Below are 17356 nucleotides of genomic sequence, written 5' to 3' on the forward strand. Positions count from 1 at the left end.
ACGGTACGCACGGCACAACCTAACACGAGGAAAGGGAAGGAGGTGGAACGGGGTAGATGGCCACGCTTTATCTATTCAAGGAATAGCAAGACGAAAAAAAAATAGAAATCCACAAACCTTTAATTGTGAATGTAGGAGAGGGACAGTGATGTAACTGTTCCCAGGGAACACTATTCTTATTTTGTAGAGGGAGGTGAGCCAAGATACTTAAGCTCTAGAGAACCTTTAACACAGGAAGCTATTTATCATAACAAGCTTGGTTGATACTGCTCCCATACTGAACCAATTAGATTAGCCTATTTCGTCATACTTCATAACTTGGGATGATAGGTTTCCAAGCATGGTACAGTGCAGTAATTGAATTTTGATCAAACACACATGGCCCATAACCCAGTATGTGAAACTTTCAGAACAGTTCACAGCTTTTAAATATCCAGTCAACATGTTGCCAAAAGTACAGGATGTACTTGATGCAAGTGGGAGAGGAGGGGGGAGCACGAGTCCACGCCGTAACTTGGTACAGCTGTAAAACAAACATTTTTTTGTTCCGATTCTGTTCCTACTTTAGCAAAGGAGCTGGGAGGAAGACAGCGAATGTCAAGTAAGTCGTTTTTCTCCCCAACCCCCACACCTCCCAGGCACACATTTCCCTTTTAACATTCTTAGATTACCACAACCTTTTAAATTCACTGTACTGTACTTGCAGACTGTATTAGACACACCAGCAATTATGTTTGTTAGCATGACACATCCATTGCCTACACTTAGTTAACAAAATAACTTGAAAGTCGCATGCATCGTCCTCTTAATAGGGTTATAATCAACGGGACCGTGGAATGAAAGCCCTAAAAATTACCCCCCACCTCTGCATTCTCCAGGCTTCTGCCTCTGCCAACACAATCCATATGGTGGGCGGCCTCGTCAGGCTCCAGGTGAACACACACTCACTTCTTCGCAGGCAGCGATCTCCTCTTACGTGTTCTTGCCATGTTTTCACCATGGTAAATCCAAGGAACTTTGAAGAAGACCCTGCATAAAGGAAACAGAATACATTAATAAATTCCTTCCTACGGCTCTGCTGACTAGGGGGCAAAGCACCCACCGCAGAACAGGTTCATGACATGGAAAATGCTGTGCCAGATTGCTTTTGGAGCAAGTAATGGCTATCCATATCAAAGCGGCTCTCTGGCCTACAGCTAAGAGTCTGGCATGCTTAAGCAAAGGAGCAGGATATCACCAACCTCTGCATGTGGTGCTGCCAACTTCTTTCCCAGCTTGAATGCTCCCACCTGAAAGGCAGCTGGAGGCAGCTCCAGGCATCTTGGCGACCCAAAAGGGAAGCACCAGGGCAGCCAACACCTTGGCTTTCATCGAGGTGGTGCAGACGACATGAAAGATGGGAACGCCTGCTACAGCCCAATTCGTGCTCTGCGGGCCGTGTACCTCCTCACCCTCTCCCCCACCTCTGCTGCAGTACAGCCGGGCAAGAGCAGCAGCAACAGGTTCCAAGGGGAGAAACGGTGCCTTTCAGATGTAGCAAAATGTGCGTCTCTTTTAGCCTCGCTGTTGGCTGGGGACAGGTCTATTGCCCCATTACCACGAGAGACAGGGCAGAGGCAGCATCAGATCCAGGACCCTCCCGCCCCGCTCCCCACTGTCACGATGCTGCAGAGAAAACTAGAAAAAAGAAAAAAGGAATTCGGTGTTCTACTTATCAGACTTGGACCAAGCCTCAGCTCAAACCAAGGTTAAATAGGCCTGTTCTAAGCCTCTTAAAGATAGGATTCATATAGTAATTACAGTAATGGAAACTGATCTTTACAGTTTTTATACTGCCTAAAATTCTGCTGTGTCATACGCATCTGCAGAGCCTGAGAACGGTGCTTCTCGGGGAGAGCACTGCAGTCCTGAAAGCAGCCACTCAGATGTATAATGGAGAATTATCGGAGCATGAGGGCGTTCGAGATTATAATGAAGCACAAAGAGCAAGAATCCAAAATCCTGAGTTCTTATTAGAGACAAGCAGTATTTTTTAAACACTTTCGTTTGTTGGGAGTTTATGGACCTGGATCTCATCGCACTCGGTGCAAACAGCAGTGAGGCTGCCCTTTTTGTTCTTCTATTTCCACTCTTTTCCTTTGCTGCAGTCTTAGGTCTGGAGAGCGAGCGTAGTGCAAAATGCATCTTGGCCAGGCAGAATCCTCACATCCACTTTCCAGTCTTCTCTGTTGTGCAAGGAAAAATACCAGAGTGCTAAGTCTTTGCTGTAGGATAAAGAACAACTTGAGAAGATTTGGAGATCTGATAGGGGGTTTGGCTCCACCTTCAGGAAGAAGGCAAAGAGACAACACGGTTTTAAGTTTCAGACATAACTTTCTGCAGCCTGCAGCCCCCTCTTAATTGACATCTACTGCTCCCCAGTGTGTCTTTCCCAAAAAAATGCCGTGACATTTCTACGTACATGGTTCAGCTCTGAAGAGTCCAACTCCTCCGAGAAGTTCTTGAGAACTTGCGGCAGGATGTCCAGAGGCAGCCGATACCTGAACAAACAGAGCTGACAGTATGAACAAAAGTGAACAAGAAGCAGCTTTGAGGTGAAGAAAAGAAGTTGCGGCACACAGGATGCCACGGAGCTGTATCAAATATTATCAGCCATTTACAGCATCAGCACTAAGGATTCCATACAGAATGCAATGTTCGTTTAATTCACAGAGATTAGAAAGGTTCTCTGGGTAACACAGATGGATCGAGAGGAAGAAAGTGGGATGAGTCTCCATCAAATTTCAGTCTAGCAAAACACTTAAGCATATGCCTAAAGTTAAGCTATTTTTTCCCCCTGAGATCCAGGCAGAGGATGCAAACACAACAATCTCTTGTATTTCACCTCTTGGCAGACACTGTCGCAGGTTGAACCCAGACCATAGTAGCTGGTTAAAAAGCATGATTTAAAAGAAAACAAATGATGCGTTTCTTAAAGAAGCGCTATAGTGACCATTTATAACAATGAACATGGCAAAGCCGGTAGGGATGGGACGACACTGCGTTTGGCAGAGCGCGTGATGGATTAGTGAAGTAGCAGGCAACGCACAGTGATGGTCCTACGAGGCAAGGGAAACGTCGGGATGGCTTGTGAAATCTTGCCTTTGGCATCTCCCCAGCTGGGTGCTGAAGCACCCAACCTTACTGTATTCAATGTTATTTTCTGGAGGAAACAGGGTTGAAAACTGCAGAGCAAGCACCAGGAATGACTCGGGGTGCAGAAATGGACTAAACACCTAATGAATCTGAAAATAAAATAAAAAAAACCACACACACTGAGAAGAGATGCGAGGAGACTGAATAGACAGAGCTGCGTAAGCAAATATAGCTGAATATACTCTTGAGGAACAAAGGAAACAATTCTTGATGGGGTGACAACAGATGTTCTCCAAAAAAATTCTAACGGAGCATTTCAAACACAAAGCCCTTCCTGTGGAGCTGCGACGTTTTACTGGCAGACGTACAGCAATGCATCTTTGGAAACATAATAAAACCTAACAGTTAAGGTGTTATCAGGTTCCGAAAGCAGAAGTGATATCTTCATGTAATAAGTGCTGGGTGGTGGAGAGGGAAACAGGATAACAAAATACTGTCACAGGAAGTTGCCACAGCGTTGTCGTGATTTAAATCGCAGGAGGAATAACTAGTCAGAGAGTTTATTCGAAAATATCTCCAAATCCTGTTCTAAAATATCTCTAAATCCCCTCTTTTGGAAAACAAGCTCCAAAAACAAGTGCTAGTTGGCCGACCTGAACAAACACAAGGCAGAGTAAGCACACCTAAGTACCGCCACTTTTGCGCTGCGTGAGCGAATGCAGAGTGCCCAAAGCTGAACGTTTCTACCAGCTACTGCTCGTTCAGATCATGGTTAAGCCCATCGCAGAAAATCCTACATTGAACATTAAAAAAAGTAAAAGGGGAAAAAAATGACAGGTTTATGGAGTCATTTTTGCAATGACTGAACAGCACCGGTACTTAGGGAAGATTTGGATTTAACTCCTGGCAGGGATCTGCAGCATCTTCAGTGAATAGCTTTCTACAGGTTTTTAAAGGCTAGGCCCTTCAAATTCTTTTTTTAAACTCTGGCCTTTATTTCTTATGTTCTTAATTTTTACACATACAGAACAATACTTCTCTGTTGAGTGTTTTAAGGATTCCTGAATATCTGCAAGGCCAGCAGGTATCATCTTATCTGGAATGAGGCAGGAGGATGACACAGTACGTTGTCTAATTTTTTTTATTGCTTTGCAACTGGTTTTGGGGAAACAATCCAGAGAAGATTATTCCAGTGCAGTCAGAGCAATCAGAACAACAGAAACACTTCGACGGACAACTTGATTGACAGGAGAAAGCTAAAGTAGGCGTCAACACAGAAAATCATCATGGGACAGACATTTTGATAAATATTACTGTAGCCAATTTATTATTAACACAGTGGGACAGCTTTACATCTTGCATCACACTTCTCGCAGCCGTTATGGTAAACACGCCATATCTGACAATTAAAGACGAAAACAAAGACCTCGCGAAGACTCTACTGGCCCTGCAGCACTATCTGCTTACGCAGTTAACCCCCTCCACACTTCAGCCAGCAACTCACACGCATATAGGGACAGAGATACGGGTGTTCGGATAGACAACAGAATTCCAGCAGCATCCAAGTTCCAAAGGTTACACCATCTGCAGCACTGATTTCTAGAAGGCTTTACAGACTAAGGAGAGGGTTGCGGAAGAGGCGGGAAGTCATCGGTACAAGATCAAGTGGAATACCATCTATGAGGAAGAGAAATAACACATTGTCCTGCCCTGTCGCCCGCAGCTTCTTTCTGCCCGCTGTGACCAGGCAGCGACAAGGGCATGCGCTGGCATGACAAACCAGAGAGCATCAGAGGTCCATAGCAGTTTTCCCAGATTTCCTGGATTGGGTGACACGCATCTTCTGTTCCTACAGAAACGCACTAACTTGGAATAACACATCTTTCTCTCTGCCGGCTACTTGGTTTCTGGGATTCACAAACTATCTGACGCACCTCGTAACTAACCACGTTTTCATCCGATTCACACACACCAGCTCCCCTGCTCTCTCAGGGATAACGAAGCGCAAGATGGACTGCTGGCATCAGTCAGCCAAGCCCTCTGCTACTTGTACACGCGGAGATAACATTTCAGAATGGAATCTTGCGCGATGAGTTGCCCAAGGCTATTTTTTATTATAATGCTCACGGTATCTTCCTATTTTCACAGCTATATTATCAGCTTCAGGGTTAAGAAAGCAGACAAGTCACAGGATGATCTTAGCCATGAGATTTTATTCGATTCAAACATTAATTTTCTGTCCACCTCCTGACCGTTTTTGAAAGTATTTCAGGAAACAAAACTGACATGCAGAAAGAGCATTCAGTGAGGGAGAGACAAAAGGGAGGTGCAACACACATCAGGAAAGTAAACGAAGCCAACAGAGTGTTCTTGCCTCCTTGAACCCACAAGTCAAATGCCTGTTAGCAAGTACTCCCAAACTACGTCCTTCTTGCGTGAAGGAACGAATTAACGTTAGGCAGAGAGCATTCCTTGTTGTTTATTCTCATTAAGTGATACGCCAGGTTACGTTGATCAGGGAAAACAGTAGGATGCCTTTGCAAAGCTTTCTGTGCACCAGTCAGTGCAGGTTTAAAGGAGACTAAGACCCACAAATAGCACTTTTAAAAATCGATTTAGGAATCTCATTTTTTGTAATTCCCTTAAAAATAGTTTGTGGACACACTAATAACATTTTGAAAGTTTCATCTGAAAACCAAAATAGCCTAATTTTTTGAAAAACAGTCCTTGCTAAAGTTTCTACCATGTGGATTTCTCACTCGGTTGCTGCCACGTCTCAGTGGGTGGAGGGAACGTCTAATATTGCTCAAATAACACGAAGATTCTGTTGACAGATTTTCTGTCTCTGCGTGTATCTACTCTTCTTTAAAGGAACACCTAGGCAAATCTTGGCTGTCCTAAAGACTTTGGTCAAACAACTTTTAAGGACACAGTTTATTTCACTGAAACACAACTGATCTAAACCAAGAACCTTTAAAGGGTTTTAGTAGTACAAAGAATTCACTTTTTTGACATTCTGTAGCTGTAAAACACATGCACCACTTTTCAGAAAAAGAAGGTATGTATTTCACTATGGATGGTTGCAAGGGAGGAAAATTAAATCAAAATAAGCAGAACAATTATTTCCTATTCTAACCTCAGGGCACCCCAACATCCACCCTCCTTTTTTGTGATGTCTCATCTACATTTCTATATTTTTGAGGGTCCATATTTCTACTGTTGATCAGCACTGACCAAATTTTGTAACTTGACCAAAATGTCTCTTTAAGCTTTACATAAATAATTATTTTAATCATGAGAATTTCCCAGGATACACCAGCACAACATTTAGGGCCATCTGGATTTTAACTAACAGGACAGAAAGGCAGGCAGTTTCCGTGGTTTGGGATATTTAAGTTAATTTACAAACTTACACACACAGTTATGAAAACAGACCCCAAGTGTAATCCTGGCACATCCAGGCTAAAATTCTCCTTGATTTCAATGGACTAAAGATCAGCATAGTTGTTCTGAACAACTGTCTCCACCGCTCTAACACTCTAAATTATACTTACAGACACAGAACACCAGTGCAAATGGCAAAAGTCTGCACATTTCACAAACGGTACAACTTAGCAACCAACCCCGTGCTCCCAGAAACAGAGCAGTCACAAAGAAACTTGGTGCCTTTGAGGTAAACTCATTCGCTTGAGGAACTCCGTACTCTCCCGTCTGCGTTCAACACACAGGTAAGAGTTCTGATGAAGGGTAATTAACGTCATCCGCAATTCCAGTGGACGACTGGATCCAGCCGTAAAAACGAACCGCACCTTTGCGCTAGTGACACTTACTGCAGGGTTAGGGATAGGTCTGCATTTTCCTGAACGTTGCGTTGGTGATGGTGAGCCGCGTCAGCCTTGCTCCGTAGTAGTCTATAATGTAACTGGAGCCATCGGAAGGGCCAACGATCTACGAGAGAAAAAGAACTGAGACTTTCCAATATGAAGTGAAATATACACTTTGTGCTAATGTCTCAATTACTGCTAATTTTCCCATCATAAAATTAGTCACGCTTAATTAGTCAAACAGAAACTAGATTTATTTTGAAGTTGTGCTGTACTTTAACTATTTCAGCGAGCACTGTCTCAGGAGGATTATTTCCCTAGGGCTTCTAATCAACCAAATTAACACAGCCAGGCGCTGGTACTAGGTTAAGCCGATGAGGATTTGAGTCACAAAATCAGGCTAATAAATGAGTGGGCTCCAAACCACTTTTCTTGAACAAATGAGGAGGCAGGAGAGAATTAGGTGGATGACAAGTATCTTTGAAATACTGCACAGGTACGGACCGGAGAAAGGAGAGAAGATCACAGCTTTTTTGTTCCGGAAATGCTAAATTGATGTGGGGTCACCTGGGAGATGAACAGAGAGAGATGAAAGATACTCTCAACTGTATCAGTAAGTGATCTGAGGCAAGATCCCTGCGGTAGCATAGAAAGGAATTTGAGAATGCCTGAACTTTAAAAGACGTATACTTTTAAAATATTTATCTGTAAACCCATATAAGCAATTTCTATATCCACAATGCATTTTAAGTTCACCATAGGCGATTTGTAATTCATGCTAAATGGATGCACTGCAGAATAAGACAATTTGGCAATTCAAGATGTCATAAGATGTCACCCCAGCTGGGGATTTAACCATCACGCATCCTACAGTCACAGCTCTCGGGTGATATGGGACTTGTATTTGGAGGAGGGGCAGAACAATAACATGACAATGTCCCTTCTCCTGCACAGTGCCCGGACACCCCAGATGACGGGCTCCATCCGTGTAAAGCACGCACAAGTGCAGAGCTTGAGGATTCTGGGAACCGCCGGCTCTCTCAGGCGAAGTCCAACAGTCGGTGGCACATGAAGAGCTGACAGGTTCTGACCAAGCGACTGCATGGTGTTATGGCTTCCAAGCTATTCAGTACGAGTGCTTACAGATAGCTAACCTGGCTGTTAATGCAAACAACAAAACACACTGATATTTTGTATCCATACTCCACAACACCAGGAAGAGCTCAAATAAATGTCTTTGGGTTTCAACACACGAAGATTCTTAAGGCACTAACACAGTGCTAACACAGCCTTCGCAATCACAGCAAAGCTTTGACAAACACAGGCCTGTATGTTTTTTTGACAGCCCTGACCTACCTGCATTGAAATAAGGATGAAATCAATCAGGCTACCAATTCCACAAAATCCTACAGTGCAGAACTTTAATAAACCTAGAAAAGGAAAACAAAATTTAACTGTGGCTTTAAGCCAGTCGCATACGAAGGTCATAGGTGTCCAGGGGCAATCACATCCCAACTCTCCTCCCATCCCGCATAACAAACAAACGCCCCACATCTAGAAACAGACCTAAAGTTAAAGAACTTCAATTATCAGGGAAAAAAACAAATTGCGCATTTATATTTCTACATCCTGAATATGCTTCAAAGATTTTAAACATTAACACATTTCTTTTAAACAGATAAATATGCTTAAACAAGGAAAGACAAAAGCTGATACCCAAGTTACTGTAAGTTTTCCTTTCTTTGACTGAGGCACAGACAAAAAAATCCCAATTTGAGCTGCAAAATTTACTTCTGAATAGAAGGAGACTTTCTACTGTCTCATGAGTTGCAGCACATACTGATTTGATTTTCAGAACACGCTACTTTGGAGAACAAGCCTTTGTGTCATTTTTCAATTCTGCTGAAGTAGGAATTTACTTTGAATATATATATATATTTACACACATATAAATGCTTCTTTTTAACCAATATTCAAAAATGATATTTTTTGTAGGAGCAAATAAAAGATTAATAGAAAATATATGGGAATGGCAGCTAACAGATAAATGTTTCATTGGAAGTTGCCATGCAAGGCTGACTTCATCTGGAAAATGCCTTCAGAAGGAGGAGGCTGTCTTAAATGATTATTCTCTTTTTTTTTTAATATCAGTAGTGTTTTGTACAATGAATATAACACAAGTACTAGAGATATTGTAAGTAACACTTCAGCTGAGCTAGGCAAACATCTAGGTTATTCTGAGAACAAGATAGTCCTCGTGAAGACGCCCCGAGCCCATGAGCAGGGGAGTAACTGCGTGCAGGCTGCAGGAAGAGCATCTCACTGTCTGGATATAGCTCCCATGGCTGATGAGATGAAACTAGCCTGATTTATAAGCTCCAGGGAGACAGTTTATGATGTCTCCATGGAACGACTCAGCAGTCAGTGAGAACAGGGAAAATGCACCTGATGACCACGGAGTAGTAGCAGGACGGACTTTCAGCTGATGAGAAGGAAAGGCTATGTGCATATTAGAACGGAAGTGGGGCTTTTGCACATTTAAGTGGCACAAGTATAGCACTGTTCAAAAGAACTTGTTCGCAGCAGCCAGACGTAGTTCGCCCGGGTATCAGTACCGGCAGCAGCGTAACTAAACACAAGGGCAACAGCCAGCTAAAGGAACACCAGCCCTAGGAGACAACAGGTCAGACGATTAAATAACCTCAAACTCTGGGGAAGAGTTTACTTTGTGATGACCTGCATCAAGTGCAGTCACCACCTAAGACCTCTGTGACGCTCCTTACACCATCTGCTCTCAAGCTCTGGTCCTGACCCTCGCTGCCAGTCAGCGTTTTAGGAGCCCAGCAGTTCTCTTGGCATTGCTGGTTCCGGAGGCAGATCACACTGAGAGAATAAACTGCTCTCAAGCGCAGAGGGAAAAAACAGTGCTCTTCCGCAGGAATAACCTATGGTTTAGTTCACAGTGGGTGGGAGAAGAAGAGGTCGCCTTCCCGGCTTCTTCATATTCAACAGCTTGTTTGTATTTGTGCTCCCTTTGAGCAAAGAGAAGGGGAAGAAAATAAACCAGAGAGCGTTTACAGTCTTCATTATGCCTGCACAAAATATTTCAGTGCTATTACCATTTTTTACCATTTTTTGCCAAGACACTGCCAAGAAATCTAATGTATTGATTTTTATTCTTTCTTCTTTTCTACTCTTATCTATTTGCTTTTGTCTTTTTTACCTTTCAAAAGCTTGAAACTCGACTTTGGAAAAGCTTAATTTTCAGCCTTTTAACTTTGGTTACTGGCTACAGTATATTCCAGCAGGGTTAACAAGCATGAGCCCTAAAGAACTTCTGTAGAAGAACAGAGAAGTTATAAATCTGTATTACTGTTATATATTACAAAATAATTGCTGTAAATTATTCCAAATCCAATGCTGTAACAAAAAGGTGCACGTTACTGACCACTTCCAGAAATGTATGCTTTCGTGAAACTGATGGACAAAGTAAGTGTTCATTATAGAATCTCAGGGGAAAAAAAGAGGCAAATGTTAACACCAGATTATCAAGGACAGATAATGTTATCAAAACCCCAAAAGTTTGCATTTAATGGGCAGAAAATCAAAATTTCTAGACAAAGTGACAGCAACACGCATAGTATTTTCAAATTCATTTCTCCATAAATCTAGACTTTAATTTACTTCATTGTCCAGCTCGGAAACAAAGCCAGTGAAAGTAACTCTAACACACTGAGGTATTTCCATTATTTAAAAGCCAGTGGCAACATCACCCTGGGAACCAGGTCCTAAAAACACTCACCAGAGGTAGGTCTGTCTTATTACAGCTCCCAGCTTCTGCAGAACTGTTATTAATACTATCAGCTACCTTGAAAATATGTATTTGCCGGAATACATTCCATATCCCCAAATGCTAGGTTTACTGTAACTTTATCCACTGTTTTCTTGGTAAAATCAAGCATCATGTAAGTAGCTGGCACGTAAGCCAAACCCGTTTCTGTTTCAGTGCCTCACAGAGTGCTGTAGTAAACGTCAATGCAAAGCAAACGTAACGCACAACTATGAATAGCAATAATGTTTGCTCACTGGGTTTTTATCTGTTGGACAACCATATATCCATTTGTCAGCACTCACTCCAACAGAACAGCAGGCTGAGGATAACGCAGGATTTTATCTTACTTGACAATGAAGTAAGGATTCCAGTTGTGAGTAATAAAGCGATGACTGTCAGCCTTCATTACCCCAAATACAAGTAGACACGTACAACTCAGTCATAACAGTAAGCTTCACCTCAAAGGAAAAATAAGAAATAAACTTACCCAATGCAGGATAGCCTAGATAAAATCTATCTGCTCCCAGCCATCCAAGAAATAAGGACAGAGCCACCGCCACTTTGTAGGAGTATCCATTTCTGCCAAAAGGAAGGAGTAATGTAGACAATGACTGCAGAATATATTCACTCATACTATTGAGAATTCAAGTAGTGACTCATTTGCCTGCTGCTGCAGTTTAAAAAAAAAAAAACCACACAACAGACTTGTTATTTATCTTCAATTAACGGACACAGAATTGATAATGTTAAGCTTTCAAACTGGGTAGGCATCCTCCATAAAGCAACCTCAGCTGCTGCAACTCAAGTATACTCTTGCAGAATACAGATTATTCTGAAACAAAATCATGATTGCTTGTCAAGAGACACAATTCCATTGCTGGTACATTCCCAGATTTCCAGAGTACTTCCTAACAGTTCAGCCCTACTGAGCCAACCCTAGAAGGCTAAGAGGTGTACGCATACTGTCTGCAGGCATTAGTCTCACAGGCAGCCAGACTGAGAGGAGCAGGACAGAGAGGTGACATGTCAGCAGAGACAGTCACTGCAATGAGATCTGATGGAGAAATGAGCCATAACCACTGGCTGAAGCTGCAGGAAGGATTCAACAGAAAGGGTAAGTCATGTATCCATTTCCTACATCTAAAGGCACAAACTCTCAAATGACAAGAACTGTTGACGGGACAAAGATGTACAGCGGTACAGGGGTACCCTGAAGTTCAGCATCCCATGGTTAGTGATACAAAATACACAGACACAACAGACTTTTTGAGATTTATACTAATTGGCACCATTCCTTCCAACAGCTGAACCATGTGCCACCCAACCACCTCTAACTTTTAGTCATTGCTCATGTGAACTTTACACTAATAAGCGAGCTAGGAGCATGGAGCTGTCAACACTAGAACTTGCCACACTCTCTGCTGCACTGGCGAACAGCTAGCTTCTGAAAAGCAGACCCCAATGTAATTAGAACTGAAAAAATATTCAATAATTCACTGTTTTGATACGTGCACTACTATGTGCCAGCAATTACTTAATAAGCCCAAATTAAACTCTTGGTTGACAGTTGAATAGAAGAGTTTCACAAAAAGAAAGGTCCAAGCACCTTTATTATGCAATTTCAATGCCAAATAAAGATCCACCTTTTTGCTTATTATCTAGATTTACTGACTTTAAAACTTAATGGCAACATTAAGTGATTAAATCGTGACTCTTACCTCCATATTTGTTACTTAGCACTTATTAGCAACCTAGAACATACTGGGCCTTCCTGGAACCTAATGTAACGCATATGATAATCTTCAGAACCGTCTTGTTTCCACTGTAAAGGACACTAATGGTTTTATTTAAAAGTTGAGGTAAACCAATGGAAATTGTTTATCAACCACAAAGTGTCAACAACCTTCCAAGGACACTAACGCCCAAGAAGAGCTCTTATATAAACGGTGGGAACACAGTTTAATTTGAGATGCTCCTGATCTAAACCAGTAATAAGCTGAGCACTTGCCTGTGCTTCGAGGTGCTTTTACCAGCAGAACAGCCTGCAGCCTAGTCAGCATCCAACGGCCGGGCGGGAGGAATCCAGCACCAAGTGGAAGCATGTTAATACTGGAACAAGGCTGCATCTACCCTTGTATTTCCTTTGCCCTACTCACTCTTACAGACAAACATATGCACTGGAGACTAACAAAAAAGTAGGAAAGTAACACATGCCAGGCACCTAAAGGAACTTCTACAATTGGGTAAAAGATGCAATTTCTTTTCGGTTGGTATCCTGAATTTTTCTTGCTTCTCAGCCTCATCCAATCTTTCCCCCCTCTGCATATTTCTTCCAGCTGCCATGTTAAAAACCTTTTCTTCCAGCTCTCCCACATCAGTTGATAATATGCAGGTACTGCTGTGGGTCACCGTGGCTCCTGTGCTCTGTCAGGGTCTCTCAGCACAGCTCAAAGACCCGTCCACACTGACCTACGGGATTCCACAGACTGCCGTGTGATGGACTCCTTGCCCGGAACGGCAACACTTGAGCAAAGCACATTCCAAGGCTGCAGAATCAGGGCCTGCACGTATTAAGCAAAATAGATGATAGAGTGCAAACTTGGGGAATTCTAGCCTTTGGCAAAAAATCCACCTCCAAAACATCGCATTAAAACCAGACTAAAGCAATCCTGACTCCCAGTAATTCTTTGCTGGAGCAACCCTATTAGCACTTACAAGCTTCTCCTTGAACTAATACTAGAAGCAACTTGAACACATCCACTTACACAAATATACACCATCTCCTGGTCTTGCTCTAAAACATCTGGATCACAGAATTGTGATCTGGACTGTTGTTAAAATACAGTTTTAGCTAAGGACAACTTGCTGATTTGCTCCTTCTGAAAGCTAGGGGTAGAGATTAACCTGCCATCCCCCTGCTAGGACAACCCTGCTAAGGGAAGATACCTTCTCAGACCAATTTTCTAGTTACAGGATGTGCAGTGAGTTCTGCCAGAAGACAGTTTCCATCAAAACTCAGACAAGATGCTGGAAAATCTCCAAAAAGCAGTAGAAAGGGCAGGCCTATTATAATATCAAGCTGGACAGTCCTGCTTAAAATAATATTTCTAACACTCGGGGAACATTCAAAATGCCTTATAAAAGGTTCATGTAACAATCAGTGGCCAGACCATTCTTTAAACAAGTGCACATATGAAAGATGGTAATATTAACCTTGCTGCCCTTCTAACTGGCTTTGAGGCCTACCTGTGAAACTCTTTCTACATTCACAGCTGTATTTTGCTGGAGCTTTTGGCAAGCCCACAAAGGGTCCTCTCCCCCTTCTGCCGTACCAGCAGTCACAGGACTGGAAAAGCCCCAGCAAGTTCTCTTGGTAGTGTAACCATTGATTATTTTGTCGATATAGTCAGGATCGAGTAATAGACATCATAAGAAGGATGACATTTTTCTGCCTACATAGATTTGGTTTTTTCATTAATAAACAAAGAAAAAACACATTTTAAAAATGTTTCTAGAAAATAGATTCAATAAAAATATAAAGAACTCCAAACATAAGAACTGCTGCCTATTCCAAAAAGGAAGTAATTTTATTAAACTAGTATAGCTCATCTTATTCTCAGTCCCCATCACAGATGGGACTGAAACACAATTGTTTCTGGACAAAAAATGTGACTGAAGTCTAGTTTGCTAGCATTTAAATTTGATTAGACGTAATAATATGTTTTCTTCAATTTGCTGAGCTTTGACTGTTGAGAAGACTAAATACAGAGAAAATATTTATGAAACTAAGAGGCAGAGCTGTACTTCTGAGCTAGGAAAATTACTGAGCAGTATCACATCAAGAGTTATTTGCCCACTAGTATGATAAGGAACACCCAGCAAATATTACTGGAGTTTTAATTTCCAAAGATTCCAACAGGACAAAAGAAAAAGGCTCCTGTGTGAATCCCTCAAAAAGGAGAAACAAATGTCATTGACAGGTGTTTGCTGATCATTAGCATTGGCCAGTTGGAACATTTATTGGTGCCCAGAGCTCTCCATAGCTCACAATGTGCTTTACACAAACCAGGTCCATCATTTTCACATTTCAGAAAGAGGCTGTTGAAAGACACGGAGGATTTGATTAAGTAAGCTGCAGCTACAGGCACGAACCAGGACTGCCACTGAGCAGAGCAGTCCTCCTTTCTCCACTCTCCTATCCTTGAGCCACCCTCATCCTTGCGCTGGCACAAGCACTTGGAGCGACTGTGCTGTGACTCAAACTGGGGAACTGTTCCAAGTCAGCTCAAACCCAGATCCATTCCCTGATTCAACATACAGTGGGGTGTCAGGGAGAGGGACGGAGAGGTGTCCTCACGCGGCTCCTTTCAGCAGCCATGCAGATGTTATGCATATGTGAAAAGCAGGTTTAGCATTTAGAACAAATTTTTGCCAGGGTAAAAGTACTAAGTAAAGAAAAGGTAAAATACTAAGGTAAGGCAAAGACACGAACATAACTAAACAAAGAAAAACATGCCTGTGGCTGATACTACTTACAGTGTTTGTTACAGGATTAAGCACTGGGCAACACGTACAATTCTACCGTACATCTGTCAACAACGCATCACACTATTTCAGAAAAACTTCAGTGTGAAAACAGAGACAAATTATTCAAAAAGCCAATAGTGTACTTACACATTGCGACATGCAATAGGCTTGTAAAATCCAACTTCGTGTCCTGTAAAGACTTTTTCTATGCCAAGGTGATCTTTGCACGTAATATTTGGTGCTGGCAGACACTGAACTGAGGACAAAAAAATTATTTGAAATTAAGTTGTAACTGATGGGGTAATGTAACGTTTTTCTGACAAGACACAAGTGAAATACATAAATGAAGTTATTTTGTGCAACAGTCTTGATAGACAGCACAGTACGTACAGACATATTACTCTAAAAACATGTATTATTAAGTCAGTCCTTTGACTAACTTGTCTTTCAGCATAATGCATATTAAGCAAAATATACAGGCCTAATTGCTGCCCTAATTCTGCTGTAATTTCCATTTTTGCTCCGTTATGAGTCAATGGGAAATCTGAACCTAACACACAGAAAACATTCTGATCATGAGAACAGTCAAACCTTGGAACAAGCTGCCCAGAGAGATGGTGCCATCACCATCCTTGGAGGTTTTCAAGATCTGACTGCACAAAGCCCTGGGCAACCTAGTCTGAATTCAGTGTCAACGCTGCTTTGAGCAGGACCTTGGACTATATGACCATCTGAGGTGTCAGACAACTAACAATTTGTGTTGTGATCAATCTCAAACTACAGAATATTCTTTCTGCTCACTGACTGGATGTTTATAATCAGGGACATGATGTCACAGAGGATGTAAAGGACTGAATAGCTTAAAAAAGGATCCATTTTGGATAGTACTATCCTTCAGTCTCTGAAGTATATGGAAAACCTTCACTATCCCTGAGCATCCCAGTGAAGAAGATTATCCAGCATTTATCGAAAACACGAACGACAACAAGTGCAGACGTGTTCAGCATTTATCGAAAACAAAATACGAACGACAACAAGTGCAGACGTGTATTTTAAACATGACTGCACATAAAGCAAAACTGTTGTGCTATCAACTAGCACTAAGACTATCTATTGCAATGCCTGTGAACATCAGAAAAGCTAAGCATATGCAATAAACCAAGTGATCAATTTAAGCATTGCTCTGTTGTAAGCCGAAGCACATCAGAACTTAACATCAAAATACATGTAAGTGCTTTCAAAACATAGCCTCATGGCACCAAAAACTTCTGATGATGGAAGGCATCATGTTTCCCTAAGAACAAAATTAAAAAATAGAATATTTTGAAGGCTGTTCTGTCATGTCAATTCTTCTAAGTATATGCAAAATCAGTATGACAGCAATGACTTGTTTTAATCACAGCAGTGCAGGCCAGGGCCCAGAGGATATAACATACATTGAAGAGATTTACCAGAAACCTCACTTACAAATGTACCAATCAGAGACAATGTGTTTACTCATTTTTAGTAAAGCATCCAATCCACACAAGTGGTTTAGGCTTTCCTACTAATGATATTACTAATCCCATGTTTTATAAAGCTCATTTAGCAGACACATAAATGCATAAATTGAACACTTCCTACTGAAAATGTAGCTACTGTCAATGTTATAAGTTAGAAATCCTTACCATATGCTGTGTGATTTGTGCAATTCATTGGTTCTTGGGTACTATTATCTATTTTAGGCTCATCACACATATATGTTCAGGTAATTGAGGAAAACATTTTTCATATGAAGCACTACAACAGGTTTAACAGTAATTTATTCCACCCTCTTTAAACCCTGAGGATTTACGATGCACCTTGATGGTAGTTTTCCTTCCTACCCATCCCCCAAAATAGGAACAGCACATTACCATACAGCAAATCTGCTAATCCAATTTAATACACCAATATATTGCATAAACTTCACGTTTAATTAGTGCTGCAGTCAGCACTACCTAAAGGAACTACAGTATTTATCAGCCAGGCCTCTAGCACACCTAATCTAGACTTATTT

General features: G+C 41.7%; 1 protein-coding gene across 2 annotated transcripts; it reads right to left on the reverse strand.

Moving 5' to 3' along the window:
- Nucleotides 1-459: 459 nt before the first annotated feature.
- Nucleotides 460-17055, reverse strand: TM2D1 (TM2 domain containing 1). 2 transcript variants are annotated; one of them, XM_010148641.1, is made up of 6 exons: nt 16986-17055; nt 15466-15574; nt 11279-11370; nt 8316-8389; nt 6966-7083; nt 460-1029 (listed from the first exon to the last, which is right to left on the reverse strand). In XM_010148641.1, exons 1-5 carry the CDS (start codon nt 17053-17055, stop codon nt 6973-6975), a joined length of 456 nt encoding a protein of 151 aa, XP_010146943.1. In that variant the 3' UTR covers nt 460-1029; nt 6966-6972. The 2 variants fall into 2 exon arrangements, with proteins under 2 accessions (XP_010146943.1, XP_010146942.1); XM_010148640.1 differs by lacking the exon at nt 460-1029 and having other exon boundaries at nt 6896-7083.
- Between the last annotated feature and the right edge of the window lie 301 nt (nt 17056-17356).

Source organism: Eurypyga helias, unplaced genomic scaffold, assembly GCF_000690775.1.
Source record: "Eurypyga helias isolate BGI_N326 unplaced genomic scaffold, ASM69077v1 scaffold31723, whole genome shotgun sequence".
NCBI lineage: Eukaryota > Metazoa > Chordata > Aves > Eurypygiformes > Eurypygidae > Eurypyga > Eurypyga helias.